Source organism: Acipenser ruthenus, chromosome 30, assembly GCF_902713425.1.
Source record: "Acipenser ruthenus chromosome 30, fAciRut3.2 maternal haplotype, whole genome shotgun sequence".
In the NCBI taxonomy this organism is placed as follows: domain Eukaryota; kingdom Metazoa; phylum Chordata; class Actinopteri; order Acipenseriformes; family Acipenseridae; genus Acipenser; species Acipenser ruthenus.
The window spans coordinates 2293539-2317856 of NC_081218.1; the positions used below are offsets into that span (position 1 = coordinate 2293539).

At 40.1% G+C, this 24318-nt stretch overlaps 1 protein-coding gene across 1 annotated transcript in view; it reads left to right on the plus strand.

The window, feature by feature from the left end:
* Positions 1 to 23960, plus strand: part of LOC117394490 (RNA-binding protein Nova-1-like) — a 40755-nt gene extending 16795 nt beyond the window's left edge. Inside the window, exons 3-4 of the mRNA XM_033992831.3 lie at positions 3186 to 3352; positions 11138 to 23960. Coding sequence (XP_033848722.1) covers positions 3186 to 3352; positions 11138 to 12160 — 1190 coding nt within the window. The 3' untranslated portion in view covers positions 12161 to 23960. The remainder of the gene's footprint in view (positions 1 to 3185; positions 3353 to 11137) is intronic.
* The last annotated feature ends 358 nt before the right edge of the window (positions 23961 to 24318 follow it).

Consider the following 24318-nt stretch of genomic DNA (forward strand, 5'->3'; position numbering starts at 1 on the left):
GGCTGAGGTGGGATTTGAACCGGGGACCTCCTGATTACAAGCCCTTTTCTTTAACCATTGGACCACACAGCCTCCTACACAGTTCATGGTGCGGCACTCTTTCTCAAGTGGACGCGTTGCTGGGGGGACAGGTTAATGGTTACACTCTACCGAATTAATTTAGAGGGCTCTATTCAGGCCACAGGATTGCTTTTGACTTTGTCATTTTAAAAAGTGAATCTAAACAAGAATACATTACTTAAAATGGGGGGTTGCCATCTGTCCCTGTTCTGCCTGAATCATCGTGTTTTTTTTTGAAGGTGTCACAGGATTTCAATATGACTTCCCGGGACAGTAAAATATCCTGTTTTTTAATCTTATCCCCCATTTTTCATCTTATGCCAATCCCGGCTGTCAATTCTATCATAGTAATATTATCAATGCTACCTATCGGATGATTGTAGCATTTCCAGAGGGTTTAAACTTTTAACAATTTTCCATTCAGAGGTCCCTTTTTTTGTACTTCAGAGGTGGCACCCTTGGTTAAGATAACCATGATCTTTAGGCTTCTCAAATTTCTCTGCCATGTTTACATGGGTTCATATTCTTGTAGTTCATTCATTTCACTGTGCAGTGCTTCAGTTGTGAAATTCTCTAACCCCACAGCAATTGGGTCCTCTGGGTTTTCAGTGTATTGTGTAGTTTTCCAGTGAAACAAACGCAGTCCCTCCCTGTAGGCTCATATATTAGGGTTTTGTTTTATTTATTTTTTATTAAACTTGGGTGGATTGGAAAACCAAAATCACTTCGGAAGAGGATGCAGACTTTAACTGATTGCAGCCAGGAAGCTGGTTTAACCCATTCTGGTCTGAAACTGAACGAACCTCCCCTTTCAACACCACACACAGAGGGTGTTTCCTCCATTCTTTAGCCCTTTCATGCAGGAAATGTTTTGGACAAATATATTTTTTTCACTGAAAATTTTGAAATAAAATGGCATCATACATTTGCATCTTCTGCATGTCCCCATTATATATATATATATATATATATATATATATATATATATATATATATGTTTGTTTGTTTTGTACGTCCCCATATAAGGTCCCCCTGCATGAAAGGGTTAATTAACCTGTTTTTTTGGAAGGAGAAAAAAAAATCACTTTAATGTTACAAAATGAGATCCAAAACACATTGAGAGTGCTGGAGCAAACGCTTTGAAAATATGGCCCCGTAGGCATACTACACATTTGTTTCAAAAATATTTTACGCAGGGTATGTTAAAGTGGTCCTGAAATCGAAATGCGATATCAATGACGTGCACAGTGCATTTTTAAACATACGCTGGCAGTGGGCAACAGTTAAGTTTATTAAAATAAACTATGTTGGACTAGTAGAAAAAATCTGTTTAACAGCTGAATTGGAGTAAAACGTTAAGATAAAGAGAGTCAGCCAGAGTATGCAATAATAAGATTTTACTGCTGTTCTGCCCCCCCCACCATTTTTTTGGGCACCAGCCGTCACCGTTGATGTTGTCACAGATTCTGTAGGGGAAGTTGGATAACAAATTCATCAGCCCTTAATAACAGTGCAGGTGCTACATACACAAAACGCTTCAAAACCTGCCATAACTCTAACAGGGCGTGACACATTCCTGCCTCACCTTTCAGAGTTCTCCGAGTCACTGCGCTCTGCCAGGGCAAAGCGGACAGCTCTCCCAAGCGTGACACAGAAACAACAAGACAGTTAAGACCCCCACGTCTCTCTGTGTAACCTTGAGAAGGGCAACGGAGCAGCAGTACGGTCATACAAACCCGCATCAAAAAACTAAACTGTCTCAGCGTCTAATGTAAAACCAGTAAAAAGAAAATACATATTATTGTGTTTGTTTGTTAACAGTATTCTACGTATTTAATTGGTAAAGCTGTACTTGTAAGAGATTTCTTAATGGAAATGTAGTATTTTGTATTTAATTTTTTCCTGATGTAACTATCACTGACACTGTTATCTGCTCCGTTATTGAATGGTATTTTGTCATATACTTGCTAGAACCGAAGTCATTGTGTTTTATCTTGCTCTTAATTGTATTAATACTTGAAAATGTTTAAGTCGCCCTGGATAAGGGCGTCTGCTAAGAAATAAATAATAATAATAATAATAATAATAATAATAATAATAATAATAATAATAATAATAATAATACTAAATGTTTAAACATATTGGGAATCTTTGTAACCTGTTTTATCTAGTGTATTTAAAAAAAAAAAAAAGTTATACAAAGTTATGTTTTTACAAAAATAAAATAAACCTTTTCAATCTTGCGATTGATAATAAGTTAAAATGCAGAGGTATCGACTTAAATGCAAACCTTATAATGCTTTTGTTTGCCAAAATAATATCATGTAACTAGACAGAGTCTGTGCCCGATGCTGCAAGCATCTTAACTGCTTAGCAAAAGAGCCGGGCTGCTCTGCATGTGCATCTTTCCACGAGGGAGCACTGCGTCGCACAACACCTGACCGGGACCCTCATATTGAAAGGTGCCCTTGCCCGTTATAGTTCCAGTTTACTCCTTCTCAATGCCAGGCAATGTCGGACTCTCTGATAACCCACAGCGCGCTCGCTCCCTTCTCCCAAGATCAGTCCCGGGACAGCAGCTGTCACCAGCTCTAAAAGCTTTCAAACAAACGAGAGGCGAGAGACTCCTCATTTTCACAGTATTAATAGCCTGGCTGGGCTGACCACAGAAGTGCTCAGTGAAAGCACATTAAGAGAAGCAGAGGGGAGGGAGGGTGAAGCTGATTGATTTTCGTCAACCGGTTGAGCTTTAAAGGCTGAAAACAAGTTTTATTAGTTAGTGCCCTTAGGTCTTGCCATTAAAAAAAATGAATGTCTGCTTCAGTGCACCTCATTGCAAAAATAAGAAAGTCAGCATCATTTTATTTGTGGGACACATGTGTCGCTTGTACCTTAAAGGGTTACCATTTTAAAATGAAAGAAAGAAAGAAATTCTGTTTGAGAAATGATTCATTTAGAAAAGAATGAGATATGATTATTTATATTATGGAAAAGAACCTCCTCTTATTTCAGGGATATGGATTTTGATTCAAATACACAAGCTACCCTGATGTATTTTCTAAAAAATCTGGCTTCTCTCTCAATAACGAACGCTCCCTGTTCCCCACCCCCCTCTTTCCCCCCAGGCACGACGGAGAGAGTCTGTCTTATTCAGGGCACGGTGGAGGCTCTCAATGGCGTCCACAACTTCATCGCAGAGAAGGTGCGCGAAATGCCCCAGAGCGCCCAGAAGAGTGAGCCGGTCAGCATCCTGCAGCCGCAGACCACCGTCAACCCTGACCGCATCAAACAGGTGAGACCCCCCCCTCTTTATTTCACTGATTCATTATGGAACTCTCAGGATCTTTCAGCCAATCATAGCGCACATTTCGGCTTCTGAATTCCACGACACGTCAAAAAGGCGAAATGTTAGGATTCTAATAATATATCTACAGCTGTGGCCAAAAGTTTTGCTTCACCTCTAATTTTGAGATTGAGACAGGATTAAAAAAATAAATAAATATATAAAAACATCATGTAATCAAAGAAACTACAAAATGAGATCGTAAAAAGTCTACTGGAAACCATAATACTAGTAGCAGTATTTCATTTTAGATTTCGAAATGTCACATTTTTCAATTTGTGTCAGTTTTGCGTTAACTATATGGAAAACTACAAAGCAGTATCTAATTCATTATTATTATTATTATTATTATTATTATTATTATTATTATTATTATTATTATTATTATTTATTAGCAGACGCCCTTACCCAGTTGTATACAAAAAATACATATCAAGAATTACAGTACAAGTTAACGTAAAATTATTCAGCAAGTTTCATTCGACTTTATGAAGCAGAATTAGTTCATTCTACAGGGTGTTGCAAAACTTATGGCGTTGGCTGTAGACATTTGTAGTAAAAACACTGAACTGAACCGAGGTGCTTACCGGAGCGTGAGAGCTCTCTGGGTGACACCAAGCTCACCCTCGTTTGGGACTCTGCTGTAGAGTTCAGGGTCCCAAGGGTGACGCCAGAGGGGTCAATTAGACAATGAAATGATCTGACTCCTCATCTCTCGAAGAGATCATTGCTACCGGCCAGCAGCTGATTACACTTCATTGATCGGGACTGTGCGGGCAAAGCAGGCGTCCCTGCCTGGTGATTTATCACATAGATTACTTACTTATTTATTTTCTGTGGTTAATGGAAGTGTCACGGGAGGGTCTGACGTGTCGTTTATCCTTTTAATAAATTGCCGGAGGCTCAAGGAGATCGTCTCTGTTTGTTTTCTCTCTTTTTGATTCGTCGTTATTTTTAATAAGAAAAGCAAACACATCTATGGACACGTTAGCTTTGACTTTAATGTAAGGAGGTATATTTAGTGGCAAACAATGCATCTATAGCTGAACCCATAGAGAATACTATAGAGCTGCACTGTGGTGCAGATTTGACTATACATATATATATATAGACTGGAGTTTTTTTTTTTATTTTTTATGTTTTCCTGAGAATTGCCCATATAAAATAACAGCAAGAACTACAGCTCTGGCCAAAAGTTTTGCATCACCTAGAATTTTAGGATTGTGACATAATTTAAAAAAAACGATATGAACATAATTTTACATCTTTTATTCAACATCATGTCATCAAAGAAACTACAAAACGATATCGCTGAAGTCTACCGGAAGCCATAATAGCAGTACGGTATATTTAGATTAGATTTTGAAATGTGACACTTTTTTCAATTTTTGTCAGAAATCCTGTACCAAAATGCAGAAATTCTACTACATTATCCCTTTAAAAGCCACGCACAGTAGGTAATAACATTTATTTGAATTGAGTATTTTAACTGATTCTTTAAAAAAAACATAAAAAAAACACATTCCTATCTGTCAAGTAACTAGTGTTATTGTTACTTCTCATGGACTCGGAGATAGAAGACTTACATTCCTGGAGCTGTTACTGTTCTAAATCAGCAAAAAAAAAAAACGACACTAAAAGCTTTCAAATTCCTGTCTTCCGTGCTTCCTGTTTGAAAGCACATTAAGCGCTTGCTTCATACAACCTTTGTCCCTCAGCTCAGAACACCTGCTTCCTACATCCTGTTGTTCCCGGTTGCGACAGGAAGTGGTTCACAAATGTAAAGGAAATCGGGAGCTCGCTTTTCAGCTACGGTGAGCCCAGGAGGTGTTGGAAAAAAAAAAGGTTTCTGTTCGGTGTCCTGTTCCTAAAAAGGCGGGTTTGAGAATAAAGTATTAAGTTTCTTGAACCAACTTTGCTTTTCTTTTCTTGGTTTTTCCTGTACGGAGACATTTAAATATTCCTCATCGCTTTTATATTGTAATTGGTTTCTTGTTTCTATGGAAACGGCCCTGGAAATATATGATGAATTAGATTTCCCTGAAAGATCATCAATGCATTGACACAAGTAGTCATCAAAAATAAAAAAAATAAAAAATTAACATTATTAGTATTGCACAACTGTGTTTGCCAGAACTTATGAGTTCTACTTGATTGGTTTGGCTAATGAAAGTTTTATATATTTATATATTTTAACCTGATTTTGTCATATACTTGTACTTACTAGAACTGAAGTCATTGTATTTTATCTTGCTCTTAATTGTATTAATACTTGTACTGTGATTCTTGAAATGTATTTGTTTCCGACTAAGTCGCCCTGGATAAGGATGTCTGCTAATAAATAATAATAATAATAATAATAATAATAATAATAATAATATATTCAGAACCATTCTCCTTAAATACATATAACTTTGCATTTACAAGAAGGTATGCAATTTAAATGTATATACATTCATCCGTATGCAGTGTCTACATTTTTTCCAATATATTTGCAGTTTAATATTGCATTAAGCATTGTTTGCATGGTCCTATCGTCATTTCCGCGCTGTGTAACTGTGCATGATTTGGTTTTGAGTGCTGTTTATTTTGTAACCCCGAAAGAAACCAATTTTGATAAATAGTGATAAAAACCCAGAAAGACACCCCAGGAGCAAATAATAATAATAATAATAATAATAATAATAATAATAAAAAAAAAATCAAAAAATCAATTTCAAGCTCTGCCAGTTTCCATCTCGCCGCTTGCACCACTGCTGACGGTTTGCTATTTAATTAACCTGCCTTCCCAATTTCCAGTAGCAGGTCCCATTTTACATTCTGGATCTTAAAACAGAAAACTAATCTATAAAGCCAGACAGAAAATGGAGCACGGGCGGCAGTGCCTCGTAAATTAAAAGTGACATCAGGAAAATTGATAGAACGTCTGAAATTGAAAAAAAGACTCCTCCCCTCCCCCTCCTTCCCCAGAGGCTCACGGGGGGGCTGCAGTGCTTTATGCAGTTTTTTTTTTATTTAATTTTTTCACTGTCTTCCATTAGTTGTCTGGAGAAGGTCACCTTGCCCAGTGCGCCAGATATCGATCTAATTTGAAGAAAGCTAAGGGAAGCAATTCAGGAAATGTATTGTCTGACAAGAGGGAAAACCTCCACGCATTAGGTTAACTTGCAGATGATACAGTTACAGTAAACTCTATATAGAGGCTCACTCTTAATTACCACTATAGCAGATCCTATCGTATCCGATCCTGCAAGACAAGACCCCCTCTATTAACCTAGGAGGCTGTGTGGTTAAAGAAAAGGGCTTGTAATCAGGAGGTACCCGGTTCAAATCCCACCTCAGCCACTGACTCATTGTGTGACCCTGAGCAAGTCACTTAACCTCCTTGTGCTCCGTCTTTCGGGTGAGACGTAGTTGTAAGTGACTCTGCAGCTGATGCACAGTTCACACACCCTAGTCTCTGTAAGTCGTCTTGGATAAAGACGTCTGCTAAATAAACAAATAATAGTAATTAACCGATGGACCTCTGACACGTGTCATTTACACAGGCTGCTGTCGGCTGAACAGCACTGATGGAAACGGATCAATGCATGTTTAAAACAGTAAATTTAGTTTGTAGCAGGACGGGATGGATTCAGCTGCAGCATGCTGTCACTTTCACGTAATACACAGTTCTGGCATGGTGAACTGTTACATTGTAGGTATTATTTATATATACCTTTTATGTACTTCCTTTTAAACAATGCAAAAAAAAATAAGCAACCATTGCCTTTATCTTTGAGATAGCCGTTTCACTCAATAGAGTTTAGAGGAAATGACTTTGTGAGAGACATGACTTCTCCTGTATAAATGCACCCTACACGGGATAGGACACGCTCCAAAACAACAACAACGCCACTTCGTGCAACTCCACCCTGCTTTCCAAGTGACCTGGTTATATTTAGCATCACCAGTACTGCCAGTACAGTAGGCCTCCGGGGTTCACAAGCGAGCTCGGAGAAAAACACAGCCCAGTGTTGTGTGTGTGTGTGTTTGTGAAGCCTGTAATTTTGATAAGACAAATGTGCCTTCATAATGTGCAAGTTATTTAGTTTGAGTTAATGGCAGCTTTGAAGAAGATGCTTGGTATTGCATCAAAGGGAGCTGTAATATACTATTATTATTATTATTATTATTGTTATTATTATTATTATTATTATTAATTTCAAGATACAGAAAATATAATTATGATTGAGAGCAGCCGTGGAATACAGCAAAGTGTGGAGCAGTTGAAGATGATGGAAGAACTGATACAATTGGGTGCCATATAGTCCAGTATAGTGGAGAGTTGTGAGGTTTACAGGTGCTGTCTGAACAGGTGTGTCTTGAGGAGGCGCCGAAAGGTGGTCAGGGACTGAGCAGTCCTGATATCCGTGGGGATATATTATAAACACACCCGTAATAAAGAAAACAGAAAGGGGAAAAATGCAGGCTGCATACATATCTTATTCTATATCACATGGTTAAAGATGTTTGCTGTGCTGCTTGGTAATAGCACAGCGTGTGATTGTCTAGAAATGGGTTTTTGCAAGAACTGGCGTTAACCGAATTTTGGGAGTTGTTTCCGGACCACCTGGAGTTTACTCACGGACTACAAAATTAGTTAATTTCTATAGGGTGATGCAGAAATTTTGGCCCCAGCTGTACAAACACTCAGTTCCCCGAGGACTCAGTGTTCTCTCAAGGTGATGAGACAGCATCTTCCTCTGCATTTTATTTTACTTGTCTCCTCGAGACCACATCAGCTCTCAGAAGCACAATTACACGCCGGGCAGCTGCCACAAAGCTGTCATTCAGGAAGACACCAGCTAATGTGTTGATCTTATTAAAATACACTTCTTATTAATTTCATTTCAACCACGTTGTGTCACGCTGTGTCTATTCAGCGACACCTAGAGCAATGTTCTCAACTCAAAACACTCATTAGCGCATTTGGTTTTTCTAATATAATATATATTGGTCTGAAGTTGAATAACAATTTTGGTTTCTGCTGGAAAATGTGCTAATAACACTAGTGAGGCTTTGAGAATCAGGTCTGTTTCTTTTTTCAAATGCATGGTGTTTTTTCCTCCTGTTACAAATACCCCCCCCCCCCCCTCACAAAGGATGTAGGAAAAGGACTCCCCACCCCCCCAGCTGCACCCCTCCTAATCCCTGCTGAGTGATACAGGGGTTGGGAGGAGAGGACAGTACATTATGCATGAGTGTTGGCTCACCGGCTCTAGCATTTAAATTGATTGTAAAGTTCATTTTCTGTGACACTGCACCTCCCCCATCACTCTCCAGACGGGTCTTGACTGTCCTTAAAGGGACTAGGAATTCAGATCCGAGACAGTTCAGAATTCGACTGAACTGTACTGCTCTGGCCAAAAGTTTTGCATCGCCTAGAATTTTAAGATTGAGATATAATAAAAAAATAAACTATATGAACATAATTTAGCTATTTTATCTGCCATCATGTAATCAAATAAACTACAAAATGAAATCGCAAAAGTCCCCCGGAAGCCATAATAGTAGCACAGTAGTATTTCATGTTAGATTTCGAAATGTTAACTTCTTCTCAGGATATGGAAAACTACAAAGCGCTATGTAGTTCAGTATGTTAACGTAACATTACTCAGCAGTTTTCCTTCGACTTTATGAAGCACAATTAGTTCATTCTTTCTATATACAGTCCGTAGCTGTATATACTTGTATGATTTTTCAAGCTAGGTGGCGCTGTGGGCTCGTTTCCGCTCTAAAAAACTGGTTTCAAAGCCAGCTTCGGTCACCAGTGAGTTTGGTCGTCTCACATATTTAAGAGTAAGTAATTTGCGATCCATCTGAGAAGTAATATCAGGGGTCTCCAACTCTGGTCTTCTGGTTTTTTGTTTCAACCAAGCTCTCAGTTACTTAATGGAACCTATTATTGGCATAATTAGTCAAGATTAACATGCATTCCAGATCTTTATCCATTGAGGTAAAGACACCTAGAAAACCAGCAGCGGCTCTCCAGGACCAGGGTTTGAGATTCCTGCAGTAGGGTGTATGTTATTGCTTGAAGAGATTTCAGCTCAAAGCCGCTTGTTGAGGAACTGGCTTGAACCCTGGTTCCAGGAGACCTAGTTTGAGGTTGCTGCATCAAACCCCCAAGTCTCCCCTGGTGTGCCGTGCAGTGACCTGAAACCTAGTCTCCTGAAACGAAGCTCCAAGCCACAGAGGGGCTTCGTGTTCCCTCAGCTTTAGAAGGGCTTTTCAAACTGTGCTGTGAAAATAAGAGACGCCCTACACAAAACGCACACAAGAGTTTTTAAAACTTTAGAATCGCCACGTGTTCCTAAACAGGATGTCATCTTTTTCACAAGATACATTTGGACAAATCCTCAACATTTAATTGGTCGGTTTCTCATACAAGATTGATCATTTTTAATTGTAGAAAAACCCTATAGTTGCCGCTAATATTCTATGGTATGTACTCCAGTATAGAAAACAATAGTATTTTTAAATGGGATGGGATAGTATGACACTGAAAAAAATCAAAAAATCAGATTATGACAAACCAATCGCAACCGTGATAAACTACAAACAGTGTTACGATTGCAACTGAAGATTACTGGATATGGGTCTATATCCCCTCCTCCCTAGTTTTCTTTTCATCCACGGTTTCCCCGTTTCATTTTGTCTCTCTATCCCCTCCCCCTCCCCCCTTGCTATGACCTACTCCTGGTCTCTTTCAGTCTCTCGTGAATGCTGCGGCTGCATCTCCAAGGCAACGCCGACCCCATGGGAACTGATTCTTTCATGGCGAGCCCCTTTGTATTATCCAGTGATTCACAAGCCCGGTCTGAATTCAAAACTACTCTCTCTTTCTTTCTCTTTGAAATTGTCGAAATGCACCTGTTTTGAGCCACAGTAGACGCCTGTGTTTATATACAGATGCATCTGCCCTGATTCGATTTCCAGTTTCAGTTGGGTTTTTAAAGCAGGTTGGGCTGGCTGTGAAATTAGAAGTAACCTCCGGAGGGTATCAATAGTCAGACAGCTGGGTAATACTAAGGGGTAAATGGGTCTATGTTAAGTCTTATTTGATGGTAGCCACCTGGCCAGCCGACAACACAGGAAAATATCACTTTAAAGATAAATGCATTCCTTTGTTTTCAATGTATTAGTGATCCAAAAAAAAAAAAAAAAGAGGTCAAAAAATCTGTGTGCTAACCTTTATCAAAACAGAGTTGCCTGTACTGCAGTAACATAATTGTAGACACCGTGCCAGGTCTTGAATTATCTAGACAGCATTCCGGATTTAGCACGACAGCTTGAGTTAAAGAGAGCATCGGTTGTCATTGTGTTTTAACTGTGCATTTTCGTACACTTTTTTGGTGTTTGCTGTCATTCTTACTGGTCCTACATCCTACATCGAATCCTTACCATTTTTCTCTAAACCTGCCTTCACTTAGCTTTGAGCTTGCCCGGAGAACCCTAAGATCCAGCACAGAACAGCCTTCCTCGTCTCATTCAAATCATGTGACAGTGTGTCCTTTCAACTCCGCCAGCCCTTTCTACACTTAAATAGATAGAGAGAATAGACGGGGCCCGTGTGAATTATGTGACTTCCAGTCAAAACATGAACTAAAGCCCATCCTTCAACCCGTTTTAAACATAATAAAAATCCCATCGCGATAACCCATTTTTCACTTCCTTGTCTCCCCTCCCCAGGCGAAGCTGATCGTCCCCAACAGCACGGCCGGCCTGATCATTGGAAAGGGCGGTGCCACCGTCAAGGCCATCATGGAGCAGTCCGGCGCCTGGGTGCAGCTTTCCCAGAAGCCCGAGGGCATCAACCTGCAGGAGCGCGTGGTGACCATCAGCGGGGAGCCTGAGCAGAACCGCAAGGCCGTGGAGATCATCGTCCAGAAGATCCAGGAGGACCCGCAGAGCAGCAGCTGCCTGAACATCAGCTACTCCAACATCTCCGGCCCCGTGGCCAACTCCAACCCAACGGGCTCCCCGTACGCCAACTCCGCCGAGGTCCTGCCCTCCGCAGCGGCGGCGGCAGCAGCTACGGCCTCCAGCCTCCTGGGGCAGGCCAGTCTGGCGGGAGTGGGCGCATTCCCGACGACCATGTCCAGCTTCTCCGGGAACGACCTTCTGACCATCAGTTCGGCCCTCAACACCCTGGCGAGTTACGGCTACAACACCAACTCCCTGGGGCTGGGGTTGAACCCGTCGGCAGCTTCCGGAGTTCTGGCGGCAGTAGCGGCGAGCGCTAACCCTGCCGCGGCGGCCGCTGCGAACCTCCTGGCTTCCTACGCCAGCGACGCTTCAACCAGCGTCGGCCACCACGCCGGCCACTTAGGAGGCTTCACCCTGGGGTCCCTGGCTGCAGCGACCGGAGCCACCAACGGCTACCTGAACGCCGCCTCTCCCCTGATGGCAAGCTCCTTCCTGGCGACGGAGAAGCTGGCGGAAGGTGCCAAAGACGTGGTGGAGATTGCCGTGCCGGAAAACCTAGTGGGAGCCATCCTCGGGAAAGGAGGGAAGACGCTAGTGGAGTATCAGGAGCTGACGGGAGCACGCATCCAGATCTCCAAAAAGGGGGAGTTTATCCCCGGCACCAGGAACCGTAAAGTCACCATCACCGGTTCTCCGGCGGCCACCCAAGCCGCGCAGTATCTCATCAGCCAGCGGATCACTTACGAGCAGGGCGTGCGCGCCACCAACCCCCAGAAAGTAGGCTAGAGCCAAAACGAGGAGGAGGGGGGGCTGGGGAATTCCTCAAATCGAAATCGGCATCTTCCAGCGTTGAGTTGGTTTCGCGTTTCAGTATTCAAGGAGACAAAACACGGCTACGACAGCAAAGCAAGCGGAACAAATGTGCGATATGTAAATATGGGTTTGTTACTGTGTTAGTTAGCAGTTTTTTTTTGGTTGTTGTTGTGGTAATCCTGGAATTTGACAGGATTTTTAATTTTTTTTTTTGGTCGTGAACGGCAATGTAAACCGGCATGCTGCCGTATTCAGCCCCGCAGGGTTTTTCTTCTGCCTCCTGAGAAATTACCCCCCGTTTCCTAATCGCTGCAGCTTGCGATTTTTGGCTCCAGCTCTGCCCCGCTATTACAACCCCCTTCTCCTCCCCGCCCTCCTTCCCTCCCTCCCTCCCTCCCTCCCTCTTTGTGAGTCCGTAAAGACGGCAAGTGATTCGAGAAAGAAGGACAATCCTCTGTTTTCCACCCGCTATTTCTTATCTCAGCCTTTTGGGTGGGCAAATGCCAATAGCTTATGCCAGTGGTTATAATCCTCAACAGTCCAGGAATTAAGTTCCCAAGTTCCTAAAGTAAATTGTAGTGTTGTACACGCTACATAGAGATAAAAAAAAATACACATATTTCCTAACTAAAACAAATATTCCAAAGACACCATTGGAAAGTTGACTGCACAACTGGCTTATGCATTTTCCAGACCGTGCATTGTGTAGGGGAATGTTTATTAATATCATCATCATTATTGGTATTATTACTCCACCACTACATGCAAACATTAGTTCCCAAATTCGATATTTCAGGTTGAACGTGTACAAAGATTATTTATTGGGCTTCAATGTATTCTCTGCATCAAAATCATTTAAAGGAAGGAGAGTTGGCATTTGCTAGGTTGAGTTCGAGGAGTGTTCTTGGTTCTCCTGGTGTTGTCAAATGGATTAAGGGAGTTGTACTTGCAATACCCTTTATAGTGTCAGATAACTATGGAGTTTATCAAGTTCTCTTAAACGTATTAAAAGCTTAAACGTATTAAACTTGCATATGTTTAGCGGGGGGAAATAATTTCTATATCTGCACACACACACACACATATTTAATACTGAAAAAGTGAAACGCTTGGTCCAACGATGATTCTGTACTGGGATTTCATACTGAGTCTGGTCCCATAACAATATCGTCCGTAGCACATTGTTAAAGCTCAGATCACTAGGTAAAATGGCATATCCCCCATGTTGCCCCTAGTTATGTTAGTCTACACACTGGATTCTATATAGGAATATTATACACATTGGTGGCTGCTTATCTGCCTGAATTGAAGTTATTTACTCCCTTCTTGCTTATTCTGCCCTGCTGTGATAAAAGCATTGCAAAGTGCAGCAGAGCATAGAGAAAGTGTGGTGAAGCTTGAAGTAAGATGGACAGGGAAATAATTCAAGGCAGTGTAAACGCAAAGGGAAGCAAAGAAACTTGGAAACAGCATGGAAATGCTTACAGTTAGGCATCAGGAAAACGTATATCCAAGGAAGTAATTCAGCAGGAAAAGAAAGGCAACCGACTTAAAATAGATCCCAATTTCCCGGGTCATTCTAGCTGCGTTTCAAATCGAATGCGTACTAAAAAAAAAGAAGAAAAAAAAAAGGATTTATTTTTTCAGCAAGCATCTGATTTCAGACAGCGGTACACAGACGTCACAGGCTAAACAAATAACGCGGATGACCCAACGGTATTGGAATCTTCCTGCCTTGGAGGGACCCCATTGCAATATTTCAACATTCTGCAATTGAGAGCAGGGGCATAGTCAGCTTAAACCGAAAATGATTCGTGTTGAAAAACTACTGCAGCAGCTGAGGGGGTGTCGAGAGAGGAAAACCTGATTGTAGGATTACAGCGAGAGAATGCTTTAGATTTGAACGTGTTCATCATTTATGTCAGGGACTTACAGAATTGGCGACTGAAAAATGATGTTGGCTGCTAAATATGTGCCCACAGATAGGGTCTGGAAATGTAAGTGTTCGTTTTTACTGTTCTTAATTTTAAAAAAAAGCTGTTTTCTTTCGACTTCATTTAATTTCATTCTCTCTCCTGCACTCCACTCCACTCCACTCCACTCCATTATGAATCACAAACACAGAGTATAATTTCAAAATGTGGCAGTCATTTATTAGGTGAGGGATTAAGCCTGTCTTTTTTTTTTTTTTTTAAGGATGGTTTGATTCGGGGTCCTTTTGAAACAGAACACAAAAATGTACTATTCAGATCATCACAACTCTCAAATAACAACAAAAAAAAAAAAAGGATTTGCAATTTTCAACTCCGGGGTAAATAATAAAAAAAAAATGTTTGAAAATTGCAAATCTTTGATAAATATATATATATCAAAAATCTATTTAAAACTTGAAAGGAGACGGCGAGATGCGAACCTGCAACATTGGGCACTGCAGGCAGATGCACTAACCGCTAGGCCATAAGGGCAAGATACCAGATAAATAGAAACTGACCTTATTCAGCCTAGAGCAAGTATCTTTGATTTGTGAGTTAGCAGGGTCTGAAAGCGATTTATTTCTTATTAAATCTGTGGTGGTGTTTACCACTGAACCAGTTAAACCTCCATTCAGACCCTGAAGTAGTTCATTATCTTGTTTTATCTGTTAACCCTGGAGTGGAGCGGCCCCCCAGGACTTTTACACCCCTGTTCTAATGCCTGTCAGGAAGCTTCACAGTTACTGCGCAGCATTGATACAGTTCCCTACTGCTACACCAACCAGCACAGCTAAGTTCCATTTAAACGCGGGTTTACAGTGAACTATATTTACGAAGGAATGCGATCTAGGAAAGCGAGTGAATGAACTTGTACACGCTGCTCTTGCAGCACTCAATTGTCTAGAAGAACATGCAACAAACACATCCAAGGATTTAAACAGAAACAAATGAGAAATTCGAGAATGGAGATTGAGGAATTACAGTATGCCGTAGAGTAAGAATCCCTAAAGCAGATGGGAAAGGGAAAGCTCAAAACAGTCCCAGGCGATAGAATGTGGTTTACAACAGGGCATGATAGGGCTGGATTTCATATCTGCCGGGCTAGTTGGAGTCAGTTGAGAATGTATTTTATTCTAGGACTGGAATATATATTTAATGGGGGCAATAGGCTACCTTGCTTTTTGTTACAGCATATTTTTGTAGGGTAACAACAAAAATGTGAAGAATATCAGAGCAATATCGTGGCATGCTGCACTGTCTGTCTTTAACTCTACATGTTGTGGTAGCTAGCAGCGTAGTTAGGTGCTGGATAGGTTTACAAACTTGCAATTTTCTAAGTTATGATAATGCTGCTATTTAGTGCTGTATTGACATATCAGGCTTGCATTAACCAGCAAGAAGGACTAGTTTAAGAAATAAGTAACATAATCTTAATAACTTGTGCCAAAACAACCAATCTCTGCAGCTTCTACGAAACATATCCGCATTTGAAAAAAATTAAAAAAATTAATGTGAAAAGTGCCAAACGAACAATATGTATCATTTAAAAGGATCGACAAGAAAATGCAGCTATTTATTGTATTTGTATATCTAAAAAAAAAAAAAAAAAATCAACAAAAAAATTATTTAAAAGAAGGGTTTGGAATGAACAGTTTTTCTGTCGGGTGAAATCGCTTAAGTGTTAAAACCGAAAAAAAAAAGGATTGCTGCTCATTTGAATCCCCTGTATGTAGTCAAGGCATGTGTATTGTTGAATAAGTGATTAGGGTTCTTGATGCAGCTTTATATAATTGATAACATGTATTGCGTGGAGCTAGGTGTTCTGTCTGTCTGTATTGCATGATCTCCAGTGGAGAAATCCCTCTTTCTTTTTCGAGGACATATCTTTGCATGCCAACTGCGGTCAAGCACTTTTTATATGACTTTAATGTCTGGCTCAGTTCCTCAAAAGGCCAGTGGGTTTGGCTTAACTGTGACTAAATTACAGGATCAGAGGACACCCACAGCAGACAGGGGCTAGACAGCTATCAGCTGCAAAAGGTGATCTTAACAGAATTGATCAATGAGCGTCCAATCTGTCTGTATAGGATTAATAAGAGCTCACTGCCCCACCCCCCAGCAGCTTCCCCTAATGTGTCTGTGAATATACACGTTACAGATTCAACAGATACAACAGAATTGAACCGCTTGGATAAGTATAAAAAAAAAACACTTGATAAACAAAAGGTAAAACTGAGCATATAGCATATCATTGATATTACATATCACCAGGGAATAAAACAAGGCGATGTGCCAACAGAGGTGTGCTAAATGGCTTATCTAGTATGTTTAGCTCTACGCTTGTATATAAGCACGTGTTTCAACAGCAGCTTGTTTGTGGCCTAGCACAGAGAGTCTCCTGAAGGTGTTTCAGTTGACTGTGTCGTAATGTAAGATAAACTTGTGCTGGCACTGTTTTTAAGGTGGGGGTGCCAAATATAGCGGGGGGGGGGGGGGGGGGGGTGGCGGGGGCTCTTTGAAAACAGAGAGAAGCAATTTTTGGATCACTAGACTAGACACCTGGTCCGATAGCACATGGTAGGCCATTTCTGACTACTGTTTAAAATACAAGACGTTAGCAAAGGTAAGATGCTTGTGGGAGAGACTTAGTCAACGTGGTGTTGCAGATGCACTGAAAAGGGTTCTGAGTTGACCGAAGTTTTAAAAAATGTATTAAATGGCAGGGTTACAGTGTGGCACAATGGTCAAGGCTTTGGTTAATGATGCTTTTATTTATTTTTTTTGGGGGGGGGGGGGGTGCATTTCTAGTACTCATCATGCCACCAGCAGTGGTAGGCTACATTTGTCATATCACTATTTTTATTTTGACTACTCTTTTCTAACCTTAGACCAGTATAACTAAATGCCATTCATGTGTATCTTGTTTACTTTCCCCACCCCTCTTCCCACCTGACCTCCAACCTCCCACCTCCTCAATCCTTCCTTTGACCCCCCCCCCCCCCCCCCCCCCCCCCCCCGAGTGCCAAACAAAACTGTACCATTCCAAACTTTTTTGAGTTTTCTTGTATGTCGGACAACCATAGGACGCACCCATGAAGCCAGCATGCTGTTCATAACACAATATTAAAACCATGACTTCTCAGCATACAGAAAAGCAGGCTTGGATTAATACACAAATGCTGGCTACCTCACACGGCTTTTTCTAAATTCCATCCTCTCTTCAGTACCCAGGACTTCACTCAAAAGTTTCTCCATTACAAAATGATTTAAAAAAAAAAAAAAAAAAAATTAATAATTAAAAAAAATTGGTGAGGATTTTTTTTTTTTTTTTTTTTTTTTTGGCCAGACAGAGCAGTCATCTCGTCAGCTTGTCTTCTCAACTTTTGAACTTTTTCACCTTCCATGAACTTTTTTGACCTCCCTTCTGTGTTCATCAAAATCCCCTATTTTGGATTTTTAATCTCCATTCCATATCAAAATCTTCTGATTCTTCTGTGAGACTGTAATTTAATTTCTCCCCTCACTTCACGCCCAACCACTCCCCCCCTACAAAGAGATGTAACAAAAAAAAACACTTGCCACCACCTTTTTCGTTTTCTTCATTGTAAATATTTTGTTCAGCTGTAAAAGGAACTCATTTTGTGTTTAACGGAATGGGGCTAGCAGTATATATATATATATATATATATATATATATATATATAAAATTTAGTACAATGTTCAACATCTTATAAAATCAGAGTGTCCCAGTTTCTGCTAATAAACTTTTAAGGCATGTTCATAATTGCAATAAGGCACTCCAAAAAGAGGATGGGCTAATGACATGACCACACCCTATATGGGTGTGGTTATAAGATAGCCCCACCCCCAACTGGGAGATGGCGTTTTAACATAAGGGTGTTGTCAGCCTCTCTATCATGTTGCATAAGACAAAGATCTAGAAAATCAATCCTTTCTATGAAAATTTATCCAACCCCACAATTATGAATTGCCAGTAGTCTAATTTCTCAACAGACTACTTTTATCACACTTAATGCACACTACCCTAAAGTCAAGGAACTATAATCTCAATGGAAACATGTGTTGCCAAAATTGATCAGCAACAGCTTTTTCATGATCCAACATACTTTGGTTTAAAATTATTATTACTTCAATTGCAGACTGTTGGGCTGCAAACTTCAGATGTTTTTTTTTTTTTATTAATTATTTTTATGCTACTGGCCCCATTCCTGGTTTCATCTCTGAAACACATGAGATTATTTATTTTAACATATTACATAATATTAATAAACAAAAAGGGAATGACTGGAAAATTTTAAAAAAACTACAGGTGAATTATTGTTTTTTGACACAATTCATTAACTTTTAAAAGATAAGAGGAGTCATGAATATTTCAATGTTGCTGTAGCGTTTGTGTTTGTAAAAGTAAAAATTGTGGTTTTTTTTGACGTGCAATCCCAGTGAAGTTGGCATTTTAATGATAATATAAAATTAACTCATTCTTTTTTTATTTAAAAACTAAAAAAAAGTCATTATAAATGTTCATTGCAGCATCACCTGTCTTCCGTTGTCTTTTTCTTCACCACTCGGCCTCATTTCAGCACCTAGAGCTGACCACCATCTGCATTGGGGTTGGGGGGAGAGAGGGAAATCCCTTTGGCTGTCAAAGACACAAAGGAGCGATGGTGCCATTCTGAAACGTAACCCACTGACATCAACTGGATTTCATTGTTTGCTTTGAGTTGATTTATCCTCCATAACAACCCCCTCCTCACACTCCTAGCTGCTTGTTGTGTATTCCATTAACAACACATTCTGGGGCATGGATATCAAATCATGTGGGGACCGGCTACAGTGAGAAAAAAAGGTATTAGTCAAACACACAAAGGGAGTCTTTCTCTCGTGGCGGTCTTGAAACATGATATCTGGAAATGTTTAATTTTAGAAATACTGTATAAGCAATTAGAATGTTCCGACTAGAAGTATTTTTCTTCATTAAAGCTGTCATGGAAAGGTGCGCCATTGCCTATTAGTATACATTTTGCACTATTGAGTGCTTGAGTGGATTTTATGTCAATTGATAGCCATTTGATGGTTGTCTGCAGCTCTTACTGTAGTATTATTCTTGAATCTTAGGCAACCTAACATTGGTTCTATGGGAAAAGTGAGCTTTGAAGATGTCCTTCAATGATAATACAGAATATACTGCTTGGTGTATTGAAACATGACCAGAATCACCTTGGCTATCCATAGAAGCAATCTTCAAATCTTGCTTTTCATGTAGAACCAATGCTAGGTTGCCTAGCCGTTCAAGAATAATGCTATAGAGTAAATGCTATGGCAAATGATTATTCTGTCAATTGACATACACATTTCCATTATGTTTTTAAAGATATCCATCCGCCAATAAAAATAACTTATTGACCCTCCTGCTATGGCAGCAATACCACATGACCTTCTCCATGAACTTCCACTGTGGGCCACAGGGGGGTGCTGCCTGTAAAATAGAGACCTTACCTACTGCAGCACCAGTGCTGTGGAACGGACAGTTCTTGGGTTGTAGGAACAGCGAACAAGTTTTGTCAAAAAAAAAAACAACTTCAAAATCACGCCAACAAAAGCACAAGCCCACGGTGAGAACCTCACTAGGCTACTGCAGTTGCTCAGATGCTCAATAAGAATTGACACTGCAGTTAAAGCAAATCGAACTGATCTACAGGGAAACTACGCCTCCTGTGGCACACAGTGGGATTGCACTTCCTTTCCACTGTACTTAAGTGTCCTCCCCAGTGACTTTCTGTCCAGCCCGTATTTAGACAACGACACATTAAAACACTGTCTCCATATCCTGGACCTCCCGTCATGGGGTGGGGGGGGTTTACATGTTAGTTGGGTCTGCTTCTTCATGAACGCATTTACATTTTAGTTCACAGTGAGGGGGGTGAGCACGGTTCTGCTTCGCCTGTGATGTCTATGGCAGTGTTCCGCTGTAGCATTTAAAATGCCAAGGGTACGTCAAGCGGAAAGGGAAACAAAGCCCCTTTCTCCCGCCAACACCACCACACTATAAATCAACTTCCTTCCTGTGCAGCAGGTATAAGGGCCCCCACCTTCACTCTCACAAAAAGATCAAAATGACATGAATTAACAGGGGCTGAATTCAAAATGAATTGCTGGAGAACTCAAGAGGGTTGCGCATACCATATTCAGGTGTCTTTTCCCCGTATGGTGGAATTCATTCGAATTTTGTGGCCACTGTTTTAAATTGTTACCTTTTATCCAAGCGCACACACACTATAACAGTAGCCATATCACATATGATGGTTTTCGCCTGGGCTGCACACCAGAGTGGCAATTCATTTCATTCTCTTGCTGTAATATCACACATTTCTCCTGAGGCACGCACGCCTATTGATTTCTCCTCTCTTTAATTTCCTCCCATATGCATTTCCTCTGAGGTTACTGCACTAGAAACATTACTAGCAACTGACAGCTGTACTGGGCAGAGAGAGAGAGAACAAAAAAAAAACTATATATTTTGCAGCACTTGGATTTAAAAGGCAATGTAGCAAATCTTACCTTGAACCCTGTGGCTATACTGGTTCGTCATTAAGAAACATTATAGAATGGATTTTTGTTTTTACTGTTTAATGATTGATGATCATAACCTTAATCCACCAAGCCATCTAACGAATATAATGAACCAGTGTATAAATAAAATATATTCTGGGTAGAAAATATAATTGCCTGCACTCGTGTAGAAACCTGTATAACGAACTATGGGGGGACGACTCAATATCCTCAAAGAGATGACATCTCTTATGCAATAAGAGACCCTACACAGGACTATTAACTTATAATAGAAATCTAAATACAACTGAGACTAGACCCATGTAAATACCTCTCTGAATACTAAGGTGTAGATTTAGAGTCTTCACCAAAGAATGACAGTGTGCTGTATAGAGAATAGCATTAATAACATTAAAAACTAAAAACACAGACACAGCGACACTGCTAAAGGCAAACAACTGATGAGAAACAGCCGGTCCTGTACAATAAAGTGATTCAGTTGTAAGCCAAAGGTATTTTTCTGTGTGTGTGTGTGTGTGTGTGTGTGTGTTGTTGTGTGTCTGGATGTGTGTGTAGTCCAGTATTTCCTACAGATTGAATTCTGAAATCGTAAACGAGTTTTGTGTTGTGCTGTATGACCATATCCAATACATTTATGGTAGACATTTTAATCATTGCTTCAGAAAACTTTTTTTCTACTCCACGGTCTTTGCAAGCTTCCTGAGCGGTTCCGAGTTCTGTTGCTCCAACACAATCCTTCATCTCCAAATCTTCCTTTGCCGGGATTTTGAGCTTGACTGGAAAATCCCAAACACCAGGACTGAACAGTCTTCCTTCATCATTCCATTCAAATCATGTGACCTTTCAACTCTGTCAGCCCCACTTTCTCTACACATTGAGGTGGGGTAAAAATAACACAGCAATATATGATACAGACAGTCTTGCAATAGCCCTTAAATGCAGCATGTTTCACCGACAAGCTCCGATTCCCCTCCAGTCTCTCCAACTCCAACCGTTGGGGTCACTGAATCTCACTAGGACGCCAGGATAAACAACAGATGTTTCTAATCGGAAAAATACACAATCATCTAATCTCCTCCCGACCCAGTGCGACACACAGTCTGATTGAGAGCTGTCAGGGATGGGGGGGGGGGGCTCTCTGAATCATTTCGAGGTATGCAAGCTAAAAATTGCTCAAGGATGAGAAGCAGCCTCGTATTAATGCATTACATATTGGGAACTTTACAGCGGTGCAGTCGCAAAACAAAACTTAAGAAACTCCGTCAAGCAGACAGCCTTGACTCATCTTTCTGATATTTTTGCTATTGCACATACGACCTAGCAGTGCCCCAACAAAGCACTTTTCAAATTACACAAACGTCCTTAAGTACTAATCAACAAAAAGTCATGTGTGCAATTATTTAATGTCAACACTGCATAAAAAAAAACATCAGTTAGTTTTTAAAAGCTGCAATAACCCTCATAAAAGCTGCCCATGGTAAAAGCATAGCAAAGTGTAATAAAAGCATAGTAAACGCATGGTAAAGCATAGGGAAGCATTGTAAAGCACAGAGAGGTCTGGTAAAGCATAGGGAAGCATTGTAAAGCACAGAGAGGTCTGGTAAAGCATAGGGAAGCATTGTAAAGCACAGAGAGGTATGGTAAAGCATAGGCAAGCACTACTAAACATGTCAAACTAAGGTAAACTATGGAAAATGCATAGGGTAACCATAGGGAATGCATAGGGAAAATGCATAGCACAACTGCAAGAAATACTGTACAAACTTACTTTGGTAAACTTTTAAGGGCAGCATAGCCATAATTAATATATATATATATATATATATATATTTCACAAGGCCCCTTTCTTTAGACAAAATCACTCTGTAAAATGTATCTGACACTAGAACATTCACCGCCCTCATACTCCGCCTAAATTGTTTTCTTTCCTGCAGTGGGAGATTTAAAACCGGACTCTAGCGTCCTCCTTCACATTGCACCCTCGTTAACCAGGACTGACAAGCCTCATTTGAAATCAATTCAATCTGCTGCTGATGGAAATAAACACCATTTCAAATCGCTTGCAAGCCAGTCCCAGTGGGCAGGTGGAAACAGAGATGGAGAGACAGTACCAGGGCCCACAAAGCCCAGATTCAGACCGGTTTGATCCCGGTTCATCTGCTGCTGGTGGAAACGGACAGGACTGATGTCAGACCACTTTTAACTGGTCCCAGCTGAGTAGCAGATGAGTCAGTGAGTGTGTATTATAAAATGAACCTTTTACCTACCCTATCTGTCTGCAAACCTTGTTGTTTCTTAAGTTAAAGTTACCAAGTTTCAGAAACAGGGAAACTTAGCAAACAGCAAACCTGGAAACGCTGTATGTTAAACAACAAAACGATTCATTTTTACTCTTACGAACCATTCCTTTTGTTTTTTTTCTTTTTAACAGAAATACCAGGCATAGATATACATACAGATATAAATGCATCAGATGTATTATGAAGTGTGATATAAATGCATTGTTAATTTTTTTTATTATTATTATTAAGGGCGTCTGCTAAGAAATAAATAATAATAATAATAATAATAATAATAATAATAATAATAATAATCATTATTATTTGTTTTTTGAAGATGTGACCAGGTAAACTCCCATGAGCCTCTGGTACAGAAATTTACATATGGTCTTGAAACAGTTACCCAGCATGCCGAGGGGGAAGAAGACTTAAATATGTAAATGATTTATGATTTTGTCTCGGCTCGTCGCAAATGACACAGAATACTGAACGCTGAGTGTAATATTTTATATGTGTCATTGGAATGTATTTATTTATTTATTTATTTATTGATTGATTGATTGGGGGGAGCTAATCTGCTATTCAAAACCGTTTAAACAGTTTTATAATTTTTTTGTAACTTAAAAAAAAAAATTGTAAATATGAATAGATTTTTTTGGACCAAATACATATGTAATAATGAATGTTTAAGAGTTTAATATGTGTGTGTCATTATATATATATATACACGCACACAAACACACACACACACACACAGTTTAAACCTTATTACGCAGTGCAATGGGTTGGGTTCAAAGGACTGTATGACTTACAGTGATCTCTTTATCAGTTTTCTGGTATATTCAATCTGTTCTGCAATTGCAGACAATGTTCTGAGTTCTGTCGTTTATGCATCAATAAAATTAAAATAAAATAAGCTTTTGTATAAGGCAGTGTCTCCTCAGCCTGTGTTCTGTTAGCTCTATTATAACATCATTGGGTTACCATAGGACTCCATGTACACTGGGGCAGTTTGGGACAGTTCATTCTCAGCTCATACCCTCATGCATTCTGGTATGTTTTACCTGTCTCAGGTATAACAGCCTACCACTGTATTAGAACACCCCCTTGCTTCTGTACTTTTAATTAGTTGTGCAGATGAAATCAAACCACTGGAACTGAAAATCTGGGGAAATTGTCCAAATAGTCAAATGGTGATTGTCTAATTAAATTGCTGACTTTAATAAGCCACATCTGCAATTCATTTAAAGTAGCCAGAGAAAGGGAACACAGAGCCACCCATGGTAAA